This window comes from Monoraphidium neglectum (genome assembly GCF_000611645.1).
Source record: "Monoraphidium neglectum strain SAG 48.87 unplaced genomic scaffold scaffold01080, whole genome shotgun sequence".
Taxonomy (NCBI): Eukaryota; Viridiplantae; Chlorophyta; class Chlorophyceae; order Sphaeropleales; family Selenastraceae; genus Monoraphidium; species Monoraphidium neglectum.
The window spans coordinates 1-17,010 of record NW_014012548.1 but is presented as its reverse complement, the minus strand read 5'-3'; the positions used below and the strand labels follow the sequence as shown (position 1 = coordinate 17,010).

General features: G+C 65.4%; 5 protein-coding genes across 5 annotated transcripts; 1 reads left to right on the top strand and 4 right to left on the bottom strand.

The window, feature by feature from the left end:
* Window positions 1–1,267: 1,267 nt before the first annotated feature.
* MNEG_6579 (hypothetical protein) lies at window positions 1,268–3,098 on the bottom strand (the record flags this gene model as incomplete). Its single annotated transcript, XM_014044951.1, has 4 exons — window positions 1,268–1,651; window positions 2,584–2,679; window positions 2,809–2,898; window positions 3,024–3,098. 4 exons carry the CDS (start codon window positions 3,096–3,098, stop codon window positions 1,268–1,270), a joined length of 645 nt encoding a protein of 214 aa, XP_013900405.1.
* Window positions 3,099–4,558: 1,460 nt separating this feature from the next.
* On the bottom strand, window positions 4,559–7,607 carry MNEG_6578 (hypothetical protein; the record flags this gene model as incomplete). Its single annotated transcript, XM_014044950.1, has 3 exons — window positions 4,559–5,211; window positions 6,112–7,132; window positions 7,353–7,607. The coding sequence occupies 3 exons, from the start codon at window positions 7,605–7,607 to the stop codon at window positions 4,559–4,561; spliced, it is 1,929 nt and encodes a 642-aa protein (XP_013900404.1).
* Window positions 7,608–10,023: 2,416 nt separating this feature from the next.
* MNEG_6577 (hypothetical protein) lies at window positions 10,024–10,257 on the top strand (the record flags this gene model as incomplete). Its single annotated transcript, XM_014044949.1, has 1 exon — window positions 10,024–10,257. One exon carries the CDS (start codon window positions 10,024–10,026, stop codon window positions 10,255–10,257), a length of 234 nt encoding a protein of 77 aa, XP_013900403.1.
* A 910-nt stretch (window positions 10,258–11,167) lies between these two features.
* On the bottom strand, window positions 11,168–12,721 carry MNEG_6576 (hypothetical protein; the record flags this gene model as incomplete). Its single annotated transcript, XM_014044948.1, has 3 exons — window positions 11,168–11,219; window positions 11,600–12,249; window positions 12,560–12,721. 3 exons carry the CDS (start codon window positions 12,719–12,721, stop codon window positions 11,168–11,170), a joined length of 864 nt encoding a protein of 287 aa, XP_013900402.1.
* A 1,295-nt stretch (window positions 12,722–14,016) lies between these two features.
* Window positions 14,017–16,413, bottom strand: MNEG_6575 (hypothetical protein; the record flags this gene model as incomplete). The annotated part of the gene is made up of 1 exon (XM_014044947.1): window positions 14,017–16,413. One exon carries the CDS (start codon window positions 16,411–16,413, stop codon window positions 14,017–14,019), a length of 2,397 nt encoding a protein of 798 aa, XP_013900401.1.
* Window positions 16,414–17,010: the final 597 nt, after the last annotated feature.

The window sequence follows — 17,010 nt, the reverse complement described above, 5'->3', positions numbered from 1 at the left end:
GCATACAACAGGATGGGGTGCCATTGCGCGGGGTGCTTGCATCTGGGTGGCACGGCGACGTCAGCTGCTGCAAGCAGCGCTGGTTGGCACGACACCCTCCCTATTGTTCATCCTGGAGGATCGCTCGAGCCGTCCTCATCTCAACTGTACCACGCAGCGGGCCTGTCCAGCCAAGCCCTAGCGCCGCACCACATTCTGGCCCTTTTTCAACCCCTCATCTTCGACTCGCAGCACGATCACTCACGCGCGTGCACACACACACACACACACACACACACACACACACACACACACACACACACGCACACACATGAACACGAACATGCCGTTCTGTGCTGCTCGCACCAACCCGCAGTCGCTGCAAAACAAAATCCCCTACTGAGCCGGTGCCAGCCCTGCGACCCGCGTGGCCGGGGGCAAGCAGGCGCACCCCTCGCGTCGGGGCGAGGCCGGCGCCTGCCCACGCGGCAGACGGGCAGGCGGGGAGGAGGCAGGTCTTGCCTTGCCAAAAGGGGCAGGCACGGCCGTGCCAGGCCGGCCCCCTTCTGGCTGGGCCGCCGTGCGCCTGTCGCAGCACCCACTGTTATATTCGAACTACTGCAGGGCGGCACGCCGTCCTTTTCTTCTGGCGAAGTGCTGCCTGCAAGTTTTTTAACACCCAGCTACTTCGGCTCCAGCTCTCGTGTCATTGCTGTTTTTCAACTTTCAGTCCCTTGTGTGTCGGCCTTTGATCCGACCCGGTTACACTTTGCAGTATGTGTGGGCACGAGAGAACTTGGAGGGGGCGTGGGGGGAGGGGGCACATCTAATAAAGGCAGGGTGGGCGAATTCATGCGGTGCCAAATCGAATAACGCATGGAAGAGGCAGCGCAGGATTATGAAACAGGGGGGCGTGAGGTCGCAATGAGCCTCGCGCGAACCGCGTGACCCTGGGCGCGCGCGGGGCAGCAGAGGGCCGCCCCGCAGCGCCGCGGCATGCGCGGTGCGCGCTGTGGCAGGGCGCGACGCAAGGGACTGAGAAGGGGGCAAGAAACAACCAGGGACGTGGCAAAGGATGGTACTCAGGAAGCTAAGAATGAATGGGTTGGGTCATGGACGCCAGCGACGGCGGCAACAACGGTCATTGCGCCCGACCGCCACGCGAAATCGCGGCGTCGGGGCAGCCCTGAAAACACACAGAAACCGCCAAAAGCGGCCCGGCCCGCCGGCCGCCTGGCGGCAACGGCACTGGGCCGCCGTCCGTCGGTCTCTGGAACGATCCGCGTCATCAGCCAATCACGGGCTGCTCCGTGCCCGGCGCGGACACGACCTTGTTGACCGTCCCGCTGAACGAGTTCACGATCCGAATGATCTCGTCGAGGCTCGGGAGCCCCTCCGGCTTCGGAAGCGTGGCCAGCAGGCCCCCGACCGTGTGGAGGGCCTTGACGATCTCCGCGGGAGGCGGGAGGTTGAGCAGGCTGAGCCCGGGCAGCGCGGCGTTGAGGCCGGCTGCGTCGATCGGCGGCAGCGCCCGCAGGATGTCGGCGAGCGGCGGCAGGTTGGCGGGCAGCGGGGGCAGCTTGATCTGGGGGATGACGCCGCCCATCTTGATCTTGGGCAGCTGCACGCCGGCGAAGGCCTTCAGCTCCGGGGGCAGCATCTCGGTGATGACCTGCGTGGCAGGGGCGATGGGAGGGATTGGATGATTGGGATTGAGCTGTGGCACTAGAATTTTGGGTGACATCGCAATTTTAGGCCAGCAACCCATGTGTGCCTCTTCCATGCTTTTATATTGGAGCGTGGGCTTGTGTGCGAGCATCAAGGGGAGTGGTAAGGCCAGGAGAGCTGTGGCGTCAGGGGATGAGGCTTAGTTGGGCGTTGGTGGCGCTGGCGGGGCTGCCGCCTGTGGTCGGCCCCCACACTGCTAGCAGCTTGGCAGCCGCTGCAGGCCGTGAGGGCGCCTCACGGCCCCACCGCATCTGGTAAGCCGGGCAGCGCTCGCGCGCCCCAGCCAGCCGAGCGCCTGAGAGCGGCTGCCGGCCGCGCCCGGCCGATTGCCAGGCGTGGCGCCGAGCAGGGCCACCTCAAGCCGCGTTTGCTGCGGGATGAGCTGCTTTGCAGGGCGCCTGCCGCTCTAGATCAGATTGATTGCCCTCCCAGACCTGAGCAGGCGTGCTGTAAAAGTGCACGCCACGCCACCAGACACGCCCTCCACGCCGCGCCACCCCTTGGACATGCCGCATGCCCTCGCCACGCCGCGTTTGCCACCACCATTATGCCCACCCTTGGCCCATGCTTGACGTCTCTCATGGGCGTTTTGTCCCTTGGCCCCGCGCACACCCCTTCCTGCTCTGCTGCACTCTCAACTACCCACCACACACGCAGAAAGCAGCATCTACAATCGGCACTGGACACAAGTCGCTGCCTGCGCACGCGTCGCGCCGCCCGCCCGCCCCCACGCACACGTCATCATCACATGACGCCATCACCGCGGTGATCACCATCCCCACACAGATTGCAAACCGATGCTAATTGCCCCTCGTAATGGCCCCAATAAGCTTCATGGTTGTGGTTTCCTGGTTTTTGTTTTTTTGTCCCGCCAACCTTGATCATGGTGGCGTTGGCCATCGCCAGGATCTCCTCCTTGGAGTGAGCGTGCTTTCCAAAGTTCCTGGCGCCACCGACGGGCTTCAGCAGCTCCTGTGAAGTTCAGCGTGAACATGGATGGTCGGTTAAGGGTGTGAACAAGCACGGGTGTGAGGGACGGGGTGGCGAAATGCAACCTGTCGTTGTGCATTTGGGGGCACGACAGCGTTTGGGAGATCACACCCCACAGCCCCGCTGCCGCAGCTCGAGCTGCCGCGGCCCCTTGCGCCGCGCGAGCGCATGAGCGCGCGGCGCCGCCGCCTGCTCGCGCTCCTGCGCCCGACGCGGGGCCCCTCACGAGCCACGACGGCGCCTCAGGGGCCCTCGCCCGCCGGCGCGGCGACGAGCGCCCTTCGGCCCGGCCCGCGGCCCGGCCCGCGCGCCGCGCCTAACCGCACCTGGATCGGCGGCAGGCCGAGCTCCTTCAATTGGGGCAGGCCGGTCTTGTTGAGGAACTGCGCGAGGGACATCATATCCACAGACTCGAGGGGCGGCAGGAAGGCCGTGATTGGGGGCAGGTCCACCTTGGGTATGTGGCCCAGCAGTTCGCGCGACGCGCTGGCGGCGCCTGGGTAGTTGGGGGCCGGCCGGGTGTTGCGGGTGTGTATGTTAGTGGGTGGGCAAGACACGCGTGGGAGGGGGCTGCGGCTCGCCGTGTTTGGTGGGGGGTGTAAGGGGAGGCGTGGGCAGGTGGGGCTGCGGGGGAGCCGGCTGGCTTCTTATGTGAGAGCTGGCCTTGGGAGCTTGTGGGAGGCAGTTTGCGGGGGCGGAGCCAGAGCAGAGAAGCAAAGCGCAGCGACGTCACGGCATGCCGGACATGCTTTGGACGTCTGCGCACGCCCGGCCGGCCCGGCGGCCCAAGCAGCTGCCGCGCCCTCGTGGGCCCATACGCGCCGCGGCTGCGCCCAAGCGCGCGCGCCCGTTCACCGGCGCACAGCGCCAGCACCGCGAGCGCCAGGATCGTGCTGCTCCTCATTGTCTCCCCACTGCTGTTTGGCTGTGCAGGTCTGGCTCCTCCTTGATTGGTGGCAGTGGGGGCTGCTCTGGGGAAGCCGGCTCCCTACTGCACCCCGCGGATCGCAAGCGTCTGATGCACAAAGAAGCGCTGCAAAGTTCAAGAAAATCGATACAATCGAGTTAATGCGCACTTTGAAGCCAGCGTTCGATCGCACTGGCTCGGGCGGATTCCACCGCGGTTGTACCAGCCCGCGGACTGACTAAGGTCCTTCCTAGGAAGCGAGGGCCTCTGCAAGACGGATCACCGTATTTGTATTCACAGAATTATTTGTATTATTTTTACGCTTAGACAACCATCCGGAGTCTTGATACGTGGTGATCGTGGAGGTGCGTGGACCAGGAGCTGCAACATGATCGAGCAGCACAGCCGCGGCAGCAAGCAGCGGCGCCCCAGCCATGCCACCCTACGTGCTTTTCGCCATGCCTTGCCATGCGCCTGTCGAAGAACTCAGCCCCCCAGCCACCTCAGCTGGCCCGCTGGTTTGTGGTTGTCATGAAGGCAAGCACGGCGCGCCGGAGTCGGGCCAGCCTGTCGGGTTACTCAGTGCAGCGCCGCAGCAGCACGTTGTGCGCCGTGGCAAGCCGCAGAATGTGAGTCACAGCCTGCCCCATCAACACGGGTGCGGGTGACAGCCATGATGGGAGGTCGCGGTTTGCTTCAGGGCGAGCACTCCTGCATGTGGCAGTAACATGCAGAATCAATGTGTGCGCTTGATGAGGTGCGCCAGATGGGCTGCGTGTCGAATGGGGACGCGTCCGCATCAATGCTGGAGGGATGCCAGTGCGCACGCCTGGCCGCAAAAAGGGGTCGTGGGTTGTTTTGAGAAGGTGGAAGCAATGTCAAATCGAAAGGAAGGTTATGAAAACAAGGCTTGAGAGCTGACGACCTCCCAGCTAGAAAGCTGTTGACAACGTGCTACACACGGCCCATCTTTGAAGCTGCCTGCCCCGCCCGCCGCGCCTGCTCCTCGCGGCACGCCACTCTGTGCGCCGGCCAGTAGCCCTTGTAGCACTCGTCAGAGCAGAACCACGCCAGACGGCAGCCGCGGCACAGGTGCAGCCGCGCCCGCGCGGCGCTCTCGTCCATGCCGCACGCTGCACACACAGCGACCCGCCGCCCGCCCACAGAGCTGCCGGCGTGCGTCTGGCGTGGCTGCCCGGCTGTTGTTGTTGTGGATGGCCCTGCAGTTGCCTGCTCTTTACCATCCTCCTCTTGCTGCTGCAACTGCAGCTGCTGCTGCTCATACTGCCCCTGCACTTGCAATTGCTGCCACTGCTGCTGGATTTGTCCTGGCTGAGCCTGCTGCTGCTGCTGCTGCTGCTGCTCCTCAAGCTGCTGCTCCTCATGCTGCTGCTGCTGCTGCTGCTGCTGCTGCTGCTGCGCATGCTGCTGCTCCTGCTCCTGCTGCTGCTCCTGCTCCTGCTGCTGCTCCTGCTGCTGCTCCTGCTGATTGTGCGCCAGCCTCGCCTCTTGAATCGTCAGCCCCAACGCCTGACGCCTGGAGCGCAGGTGCGCCAGCGCGTCTCGCGCCTCCTTCTCAACCAGCGCCGCGCGCCCCGCCGGTCCCTCTGCATGAGCCCCCCGCGAAGCCCAGCGCAGCAGCGACACTAGCGCCTGCTCTGCATGCGCCAGGTCAGCCGCCTGCGCCGCACCTGTTTGCCCTCCCTGCAGGGTACGCTTCAGAAGCCCGCTGCACTGACCGCCCTCCGCGCGAGCCCGGTCAACGCCACGGCTGCACCCGCCGTCGCAGCTGCCGCCCAAGTCGCCGCCGCCGCTACCGTCGCCGCACTCTGCCCACTCCCTCGCTGCCCACTCCTCGACATCCCATAGCAGGTGCGCAGCAGCCTCTGCAGCTAGTTCCTGTGCACACATGTACGTGCACTGAGTGATGAACGAGAGCGCAAACGGCGTGGCGGCCATGTCACCACTGCAGCATGACCGAAGTAAGCAGAGCCACCGCATCAAGCAGACGCCGTTACGGCCTGGATCATTCATAAGCGCCGTCCAAATGCGCCGCCGCAGGCCGGACGCATCTGTGCCGGCCGCCGTGCCGGCCTCCTCCCACGCAGCCGCTTGCTGTCCCTGTCCGCATTCATACAGCAGCAGCGCCAGCGCAAACGCGACATCCTTGCTGTGCCTGCTGTCAACCCCAGGCACGGCCAGCGCGGCCGCCAGCAGCGGGGGCGCGCCGAGGCGCCGTAGTGAGCACAACCACGCGCTGCCCTGCTCATCGCCGCCGCCTGCGCCTCCTCCTCCTCCTTTCCCTCCGCCGCCGCCGCCGCAGCTGCTTGTGGCACGCCTGGCAATGCCCTCAAGTTCTGCTGACTGCTCGACTTCTGCAACGAATGCGATCGTGGCACACACGTACGCGTGGGCTGTGTCTGTGCTCCCCTTTCCAGATGCTTCGTCCCTAGCCCGCGCTGCCGCCAGCCACGCGCGCGCCCCCGCCACAAGCGCCGCAGCCGCACCAGGCACTGCGGCAACGCAGCTGAGGGGCAGGCGGCCGTCAAAAACGGCCGTCGCCTCCGCGCGCGCCACTTCAAACAGCACGCGGGAGGCGTCGTTGAGCGCAAAGGCGTCGACGCTGTCGTCCATAGGCGCATCGGGGCCTGGGGCGGCCGCGGCGCCGCTGCTGGCGGCCCAGCGGGCAGGGCGGCCGAGGAAGGCGAGCGCGTGCTTGGCTAGATCCCTCCCGCACGCGGCGACGACCGCGGCGCGGCTGTTGGAGGATAGCAGGCTTGCGATGGCGCACCACGCCATGCTCCGAGTCGCTTGACACACGACTGGTTGCTGCGTGTGCGCCGCGAGCTTCGGTAGGATGGCCGGCGCGTGCGCCAATAACGCGGCGCTGATCGGCGCCTCTGCCCCTTGCGCGACGCTAGGGCGCAGCAGCAGCCCGGCCAGCATCGCGGCGGGCTCCGCGCCTACCGCGCCCTGCGCGAGGCGGGTCCTGAGAACGTCAATGAACAGCGGCGCGACGCGCGGCTGCGCCGCCGCCCACGCCGCGAGGGCGGCGCGGCTGTCGGCGTCGGGCTGCAGCGTGCCGTCAGCGACATGCTCCGCGACGTTGGTGATCATGTGAACCAGACTCAGGAACGGCCACAGATGGTCCCCCTCCAGCGAATTCCGCTCGCACCGCCGCCAGCAGCCGCGCTCCTCCGCCTCGCTCGGCGGCGGCAGCAGCCCGGCGCGCAGCAGCGCCTCGGGCGCGCCGGGCGTCCGCAGCACGGCGGCGGCGGCGGGCAGCGCGGCGTGGGCGTCTTCGTGCAGGGTCTCCCTGACAATCCGGTTGAGCAGCAGCACGCGCCTCCGCCCTGTGAACCCGACGTAGCCGCCTCCGTCTGCAGTGTACGCGCCCGCGGCGCACGCGGCCGCGTCCGCACGAGCGGCCGCGGCGGCGGCGGCGGCTGCGCAGGCGGGCGTGCGGAGAGCGTCATACGCGCCGCTGCCACGAGCGGCGACGAAGTGCAGGACCCTTATCACGGAGCCCTGTCGTGGAGGGACGGTTGAGGAGTGTGCCTTACTACAGTACATTGACACAATAAAGGGGTTGGATTTGAATTGTTGAGAAAAGGTGGCAAGTGGAGTTTGCGAGGCATGACCCTGTGAGAAGTTGGTGGGCGCTGGTGTCCATTTCCCGCCATGCGGGCTCCTCTTGTGTGCGCATCTAGTCAGGGCGCGGCGCGCCTCAAGGTATAGCGCCACCCACCTCGAATCGGCTGACAGCTGCATCGAAGGCACTGCTTGGCGCCCCGGCATTGCCGCTCGCGCGGCCGCGGCGCACAAGCAGCGAATCAAGCACGTGAACGAACACTGCAGGGCTGATGGTGTCCAAGCCGTCGCGGATAGGGTCACTGGAATTTTTCAATTTCAGATTGAAATCTAGATTCAGGCGCTCTAAGGCCGCGGCGTTTGCCCGGGGTGATCGCACTGCGGTGGCGATCTCGCCCAGAAGGCGGTCCATGGTGTATGAGCAAGGGTTAAACAACATATGACACGCACAGTCAACCGAACATCAAGCGCTGGCACCTGCCAGCGCTCTCAAGTCCTTGCCGGGTGGGGGCACCGCAGTTGACGTGCACAGGACGCGCCCGAGCGACACCCACTTCGTGGGTCATGCTGTACGAATGTATCATAAAGCTTCCTGGCGGCAAACCAGGTATGCGTGCGGCAATATCAGTTTTGCATGTGGCGCTAAGGTCATGACTGCGACAGTTGAATACAAACACCGGCGGCCGCTGTGTGCTTCTCCGTCACAGCGCCAGCCAGCCCAACGGCCCACCAGCTTGGAAATCCTTCCGTGCCAGCCGCCTCCTCCAACGTGCACGTGAAACTCAGCTGTCTGTTTACACGAACTCCTTTGCATCCTCACGCACGTGCCACACAACTCTGGCAGCCTGCTTACCGCATTGCTGACAGGACTGGCACTGCAACGACAGCAGGAGCCTCTCTCAAGTTCATGTATTCAACGGTACCAGGATTATTGTTACCATTTGTGCTGGGATTTCAAGCAGGAATGATCAGGACATAGAAAGGAGCAAAGCAAGCAAGGTTGACGGTGCATGTGCACGTGTACTGGGCATACCTCTACATGGTACACCCAGGCTCAGGCTAGTCGCATGTGACGTCATATTGACATGTTGATGAGAACGTCAACTTGTCCCAGGCAGGATGAACTTCAATGTAGCTGGTACACTGCCAGATTCGGGTTGTCACATCAATTCGCGCCAATAATGATATCTTGCAGCTGCGGGATCCGTGACGAATTGAATGCGTGTGCAATCCGCAAGCAACCCTTCCCCAACGGCTCTCCATGCTCACATGCACAGCGTGGGGTCTCTGAGCGCCGCACCCAGGCGGCGGCGCTGGTCGCGTTTCTTGAGTCCTCCTCCGCGGGCCTGCGCGCCGGCTAGGGGCCCCAGCCCTAGGAGCGATGACCGGCGCTACGGCTGCCGGTGAGCTGCACTGTGGCGCGAGGCGGTGTGGAGGCTGCGCATGCTGCGCGGCGGGGGGAGGTCAGGGGTGGGAGGAAGAAGGTGGCAAAAGCTGAGGCGCAGCTGGCCGCGGTCGTCGTTGAGGCAGTGATTAGAGGTGCGATCAAGCAGGGCGTTGATGGAGGTGACACTGCCCTGAATGGGCTTGCAGACACAACAGTCGCAAGCATGGGTGCTTGCACATCGGCGGGATCCAGTGCCTGCATGATTGTGACGTGTTGGCTCGCGCTTGCCGCCGCCGCCTCCGCCCCTGGCGCGGCAGACGAGGCGGCGCTGGCCGCATGGACTGTGGCTGCACGGGCCAAGGCAGCGGCAGGAAACAAGGCCGGCAGCGGCAGGGAGCAGTGCAAGCCAGCCGTGCCATCCTGTGGGCGCTTTGCCTGTCTGCAAAATCAGCCCCTCCCCCTTGCAGCTCGGCTGGCCCGCTGGCCCGCCGGTTGTGGTTTCAAGGAGGCAAGCGCGGCGCGCCTGGTCATGATGCGGTCCCAGACTCTTGGGTTACCCAGTGGAGCGCCACAGCAGCACGTGGCGCGCGGCGGCAAAACCGCAGAATGCAGGTTACAGTCTGCCCCCAAAAGTCGAGTGCGGGCGGCAGCTGCTGTGGAAGGTGGCGGTTTGCTTGGAGAAGAGCGCCCGTGCATGTTGTGCAAGCGTGGCCGTGACATGCACGATCAATGTGAGATTGCTGCATTGCACTAAGTGGTGCGCAATCAAACAGGCTGCGTGTCAACTGAGGACGCGTCCGCGTCGATGCGGGAGGGATGGCAGTGCGCGCGCCTGGCTGCTCGAAAGAGGTCGTGGTTTTTCTCAAGAAGGGATGCGATGTCAATCTTAAAGGGAGTCGATGATAAGTACAAGAATAAGGCTTGACAGCAAACAACCTCCCACGATCAACAAGCTGCTGGCAACGTGCTACACACGGCCCATCTTTGAAGCTGCCTGCCCCGCCCGGCGCGCCTGCTCCTCGCGGCACGCCACTTTGTGCGTCGGCCAGAAGCCCCTGTAGCACGCGTCAGAGCAGAACCACGCCAGACGGCAGCCGCGGCACAGGTGCAGCCGGCCCCCCGTGGCGCTCTCGGGCGTGCCGCACGCTGCGCACACAGCGACCCGCCGCCCGCCCACGAAGCTGCCGGCGTGCGGCTGACGTGGCTGCCCTGCTGCTGATGTTGTGGATGGCCCTGCAACTGCCTGCTTGTTGTGATCCTCCTGCTCATCATGCAGCTGCTGCAGCTGCTGCTCAAACTGCCCCTGCATTTGTAGCTGCTGAAACTGCTGCTGAATTTGCCCTCGCTGCACGTGCTGCTGCTCTTTCACCTGATCCAAGTGCTGTTGCTGCTGTGACTGCTGCTGCTGCTGCTGCTGCTGCTGCTGCTGCTGCTGCTGCTCATGCTGCTCATGCTGCGGCTGCTCATGCTGCTGCTGCTCATGCTGCTGCTGCTCATGCTGCTGCTGCTCATGCTGCTGCTGCTCATGCTGCGGCTGCTCGTGCTGCTGCCCCTGCTGCTCCTGCTGCCCCTGCTGCTGCTGCTGCTCATCCTGTTGTTCCTGCTGCTGCTGCGCCAGTCCCTCCCCCTCAACCGTGAGCCCCAGCGGCCGACACCGGGAGCGCAGGTGCGCTAGTGCGTCTCGCGCCTCCTCCTCAACCAACGATGCGCGTGCAGCCGCCCCCCCTGCGCGAGCACCCTGCGAGGCCCAGCGCAGCAGCGACACCAGCGCCTGCTCTGCGCGCGACACGTGAGCCGCTTGCGCCGCTTCCATTGGCCCTCCCTGCGGGGTGTGATCGGGAAGGCTGCGGCACAGACGGCCCTCCGCGCATGCCCTCTCCATACCGCCGCTGCACCGGCCGCCGTAGCCGCTGCGCAAGTCGCCACCGCCGCCGCGGTCGCCCCCGTCGCCGCACTGTGCCCACTCCCTCGCCGCCCATGCCTCGACGTCCCAAAGCAGGTTCGCAGCAGCCTCTGCAGTTATCTCCCGTGAACACATGTACGTGCACTGAGCGACGAAAGATAGCGCAAAGGGCGCGGCGGCCATGTCACCCCTGCAGCAGGACCGCAATATGGAGAGCCGCCTCATCAAGCAGACGCCGCTGCCGTCTGGTGCATTCATAAACGCCGTCCAGACGCGCCGCCGCAGGCCTGACGCATCCGTGCCGGCCGCCGCGCTGGCCTCCTCCCACGCAGCCGGTTGCTGTCCCTGTCCGCATCCATAAAGCAGCAGCGCCAGTGCAAACGCGGCCTCTGCGCTGTGCCTCTGGTTGAGCCCAGGCACGGCCAGAGCGGCCGCCAGCAGCGGCAGCGCGCCGAGCCGCCGCAGCGTGCACGCCCACGCACTGCAATCCACGTCAGCTGCGCCTCCGCCTCCTCCTCCTCCTCCTCCTCCTCCGCCGCCGCCGCCGCCGCTGCAGCTGCTTGTTGCACGGCTGGCAATGTTCTCAACTTCTGCTAACAGCTCGCCTTCTGCGACAGCTGCAATCGTGGCGCAGACGTACTCGTGGGCTGTGTCGGTGCTCCCCATTCCAGACGCTTCGTCCCTAGCCCGCGCTGCCGCCAGCCACGCGCGCGCCCCCGCCACAAGAGCCGCCGCTGCGCCAGGCACCGCGGCAACGCAGCTGGGCGGCAGGCGCCCGTTGACAACGGCCGTCGCCTTCACGCGCGCCACTTCAAACAGCGCGCGGGAGGCTTCGTTGATTGCAAATTCGTCGTCGCTGCCCTCTACAGGCTCATCAAGGCTTAGAGTGGCCGCGGCGCCGCCGCCCGCAGCCCAGCGGGCGGGCCGGCCAATGAACGCAAGCGCGTGCTTGGCGAGGTCCCTGCCACACGCGGCGACGACAGCGGCGCGGCTGTCGGAGGAGAGCAGGCTTGCTATGGCGCACCACACCAGGTTCTGAGTAGTAGGCGACGCGATTGGGTGCTGCGCGTGCGCCGCAAGCCTCGGGAGGAGCGCCGGTGCGTGTTCCAATAACGCGACGACGACCGGCGCCTCTGGGTCTTGTTCGCCGCCGAAGCCCAGCAGCAGCGCAGCCAGGTGCACGGCGGCCTCCGCGCGCACCCCGCCCTCCGCGAGGCGGGTCCTGAGGACGTCCACGAACAGCGGCGCGACGCGCGGCTGCGCTTCCGCCCACGCGGCGAGCGCGGCGCGGCTGTCGGCGTCGGGCTGCAGCGCGCCAATATCAATCTCCTCCGCGACGTTGGTGACGACGTGCGCCACACTCAGGAACGGCCACAAATGGTCCCCCTCCAGCGAGCCCGGCTCGGGCCGCAGCCCGCCGCCGCGCTCCTCCTGCTCACTGGGCGGCGGCAGCAGCCCGGCGCGCAGCAGCGCCTCTACCGCGCCGGGCGTCCGCAGCACGGCGGCTACGGCGGGCAGCACGGCGTGCGGGGTGTCATCCTGGAAGATCTCCCTGACGACCCGGTTGAGTTGCAGCACGCGCTTTCGCCCCGTGACCCCGGGGTAGCCGCCCCCGTCCGCAGCGTACGCGCCCCCGGCGCGCAAGCTCGTGTCCGCGCGCGCTGCCGCGGCGGCGGCGGCGGCGGCGCAGGCCGGCGTGCGGAGGGCGTCGTATGTTGGGCTGCCGCGGGCGGCGATGAAATGCAGGAACCTCACTACAGTGCCCTGTCATAGAGGAACGGTTGAGGAGAGCGCCATTATGTCGGCACAAGAATGATTTTAAATATGTACTGGTAGGAAAGTGTTGGCAGGTGGAGTTTGCGACGTGTGACCCTGTGGGAAGTTGGTGGGCGCTGAAATTGTCCATTCCCCGCCACGCAGGCTCCTGTTGTGTGCGCATCTAATCAGGGCGCGGGACACCGCAAGAAATGGCATCACCCACCTCCAATTGGCTGACAGCTTCATCGAAGGCACTTCTTGGCGCACCGCCGTTGCCGCTCGCGCCCCCGCGACGCACAAAAAGCGAATCCATCACCTGCACGAACACTGCAGGGCTGATGATATCCAAGCCCTCACGGATTGGGTCACGAGAATTACTCATTTTCTTGTTGAACTGCTTGTCCAGGCGCTCTAAGGCCGCGGTGTTTGCCTGGGGTGCCACCAGTGCGGTGGCGATCTCGGCCAGAAGGCGGTCCATGGTGGCTGAGCAAGGTTGAAACAATATATGACACGAATATTCAATCGTACCTCAAGCGCTAGCACCTGAAGACGTTGTTGTGCGGGAGCGTCGCAGTTGACGTGCCTTCATCACTGCTCAACTGTGTGGGCAACGCTGTGCCAACGTACACCAACGTATACATTGGCAGCTCACTGGCCGCGGGCCTCTTACGCATGCGGCAAACGCTTTTTGATTGTGGCGCTAGAATGTGGCCATGACCGCAGCAGGAAGTACCGGTGCTGTACAGATGCCTTGGCCGCTGGGTGCTTCTCACGCATGGCACCAGCCAGCACAGTGGCTGACCAGCCCAGGGATCCTCCCATGCCAGTCGCCTCCTCCAACCGTGCAATGTGACTGAGCAGCTACTGGTTACACGGCCTATTCCACACCTTTCCGAATGTGCCTCACAACTCTTGCCTACTTCTCACGACAGGACTGTGACTGCAAACGACAGCAGCCCCGTTGCAGTTCCAGAGATGATGACACGCCAGCATGATTCTAAGAACTTATGCTATAGCAAAATTCAGGTATGATCAGGACAGACACAGGGGCAAGGAAAGCAAGATTGACATTGCATGTGCACGTGTGCTTGGCGCGCCTTCATACCCAGGCTCGGTCAACTCGCGTGCACTGTCAGATTTCATGTCAATAACACAGGCAGCAAATTGTTGGGCAGGAAGAGCTGGAATGCAGCTGGTACACTGTAGAGATTGGGGCGTCAGATCAATTCGCGCCATTGTTGACTTCTGGCAGCTGCGGGATTGGTGTTCAAATGGAGGCATTGGTGACCGTAAAACAGGACATAGACCAGCTCGACAAAGCCGTCAAGCTCGAAACCGCCGCTTGTGCGGCGGCGCGCCGTGCGGCGGCCGACACACAAGCAGCCAGTAAGCGTTTGCGCGGGGACACACATGCATGCCCTGCGATCCTCCCCTCTATCTGTCTATCCACACGGACAGCGCACACTCGCAGAGCGCCGCGCCCAGGTGGCGGAGCTGGTTGCACCCCTCGGGGCCGCCTCCGCCGGCCTGCGCGCCAGCTATGGGCCCCAGCGCCATTGGTGCCAAGGCGGTCACCGCAGCCGCCCGCGACGCGACGCTCGCGAGCGAGCTGGGCAGAGGCTGCGCGCCCAGCTGCTGGACAAGGGTGGTGGGATTGCTTGAAGAGGTCACGTGAAATCATGAGGAAGTTGATTATAAGTCCGAAATTCCAGGCTTGAAAGTGGAAAATTTTTCGATCAAAGAGCCTTTGGCAGCAAGCTAATCACGGACCATCTACGAAGCCTGCCCCGCCCGCCGCGCCTGCTCCTCGCGGCACGCCGCCTTGTGCGCCGGCCAGTAGCCCTTGTAACACGCGTCAGAGCAGAACCACGCCAGACGGCAGCCGCGGCACAGGTGTAGCCGCACACCTGCGGCGCCCTCGGCCGTCCCGCACGCTGCGCACACAGCGACCCGCCGCCGATCAACGACGTTGCCGGCGTGCAGCTGGCGTGGCTGCCCTGATGGTGACACTGTGGATGGCCCTACAACTGCCTGCTTGCATTGATCCTCCTCCTGCAGCTCCTGCTGCTGCTGCTGCTGCTGCTGCTGCTGCTGCTGTTGCACTACGTGCTGCTGCTGCTGCTGCTGCACCACCTGCTGCTGCTGCTGCGGCTGCTGTTGCTGCTGCTGCACTACCTGCTGCTGCTGCTGCTGCTGCTGCTGCTGCTGCGGCTGCAACACCTGCTGCTGCTGTTGCAGCTGCTGCTGCTCATCCACCGTCAGCCCCAGCGTCTGTCGCCTGGAGCGCACGTGCGTCAGCGCGTCTCGCGCCTCCTTCTCAATCAACGCCGCGCGCCCCGCCGGCCCCTCTGTGCGAGCACCCTGCGAGGCCCAGCGCAGCAGCGACTCCAGCGCCTGCTCTGCGTGCGACACGTGAGCTGCTTGCGGCGCTCCCATTGGCCTTCCCTGCGGGATGTGTTTCAAAAGGCTGCCACACAGACTGCCCTCCGCGCGTGCCCTCTCCACACCAACGCTGCGCCCGCCGTCGCAGCCGCCGCCCAAGTCGCCGCCGCCGTCGCCGCACTCTGCCCACTCCCGCGCCGCCCACGCCTCGATGTCCCAAAGCAATTTCTCAGCAGCCTCTGCATTCTCTGTCTCTGTGCATGTGCACTGAGCAATGACCGAGAGCGCAAAGGGCGTGGCGGCCATGTCACCCCTGCACCGCCGCCAAAACACGAACAGCCGCCTCATCCAGCAGGCAGAGTCGCAGTATGGCGCATTCACAAGTGCCGTCCAGACGCGCCGCCGCAGGCCTGGCACATCCGTGCCGGCCGCCGTGCTGGCCTCCTCCCACGCCGCCGGTTGCTGCCCCTGTTCGCAGCCATACAGCAGCGCCGCCACTGCGAAAGCGACTTCGGCGCGGTGCTCGCCGTTGAGCCCAGGCACGGCCAGCGCGGCCGCCAGCAGCGGCACGGCGCCGAGGCGCCGCAGTGTGCTCAGCCACGCGCTGCCATCCACGTCGCCCGCGCCTCCGCTGCCGCGCGTTTCCTGGATGAATATCTCCTCAGACTCTGCCAACGACACAATTGTGGCACACACGCGCCCGTGAGCTACGTCTGTGCTCCCGTCAGCAGGTGCTTCGTCACTCGCCCGCGCCGCGGCTAGCCACGCCCGCGCCGCCGCCACAAGCGCCGCCGCCGCGCCAGGCACTGCGGCGATGCGGCTGTGCAGCGGGTGCCCGCAAGCAACAAAGGCGGTGTCCGCGTTCGCCAGCTGCCACAGCGCACGCGAGGCTGCTTTGAGCGCCGCGGCCTCGTCGCTGCCGCCCATAAGCGCCTCGGGGCTTGACGCAGCCGCGGCGCTGCCGCATGCGGCGGCCCAGCGGGCGGGCCGGCCGAGGAAGGCAAGCGCGTGCTTGGCGAGGTCCCTGCCACACGCGGCGGCGAGCGCGGCGCCACAATCAGAGGAGAGAAGGCTTGCCAGGGCGCCCCACACCAGGAGCCGGGCTCTCGGCGTTGCGACTGGGTGCTGCGCGTGCGCCGCAAGCGGCGGGAGGAGGGCCGACGCATGCGCCAGCATAGCGGCGCCGAGCGGCGCCGTCGCCTCTGATTTGGCGTGGCCCAGCAACACCCCAGCCAGCAGCGCGGCGGGCTCCGCCCGCTCCGCGCCCTCCGCGAGGCGGGTGCAGACGACGTCGATGAACAGCGGTGCAATGCGCGATAGCGCCCCCGCCCACGCGGCAAGCGCGGCGCGGCAGTCGGCGTCGGGCTGCAGCGGGCCGTTAGCACTATGCGCGGCGACGACGAAAACGCGCGCCAGGCTCAGAAACGGCCACAGAGGGTCCTCCTCCCACGAGTTTGGCTTGCGGAACCCCTGACGCTCGCGCGGCAGCAGCCCGGCGCGCAGCAGCGCCTCGGGCGCCCCCGGCGTCCGCAGCACGGCGGCGGCGGCGGGCAGCGCGGCGTGGGCGTCGAGGCGAAAGGTCTCCCTGATGATTCGATTGAGCATCAGCACGCGCGTCCGCCCCATGAGCCCGAGGTGGCCGCCTCCATCTGCGGCGTACGCGCCTGTGGCGTGCGCAACCTCGTCCGCACGCACGGCCGCGGCGGCGGCGGCGGCGGCGCAGGCGGGCGTGCGGAGGGTCGCATAAATGCAGTTGTCAGGGGCAGCGGAGTAATGCAGGAAGTTCATGACGTCCATCTGTCAAGGAGGGATGGTTGGGGAGCATGCCCTGAGAAGTGGATACAGAAAGGTTTATGGTGTCAAAGTGCTGGGAAGTTGGTGCCAGGTGGAGCCAGCAAGGCATGCAATGCGTGAAGTCTGTGGCTGGGCGCTGTCGCCATTCCCATCACGCAGGCTGCTCGTGCGTGAGTGCGAATCGGGGGGCGAGGCGCGGTGAGGTGCAACGTCACCCACCTCCAATCTGTTGACTGCCGCATCGAGGGCACTCCTTGGTGCACAGCCCTCGCCGCTCACGCTGCCGCGGCGCAAAAGCAGCGAGTCCATGACGTGCACAAACACTACGGGGCTGATGGTGTGCAAGCCCTCGCGGAGACGGTCTTCGCAATCGCTTAGAATCTCAAAGAAATCCTTGTCCAGGCGCGCTAAGGCTGCGGCATTTCGCTGGCGCACTGCCAGTGCGGTTGCGATCTCTCCCAGAATGCGGTCCATGGATGCATAATTTGAACCACTGAACGACACGTATGTACAATTGTACCTCCAGTGCTAGCACCTCAAAGCTTTGTCGTGCAGGAGCGTCGCGATTGACGCTGCCCGTTTGACAACACC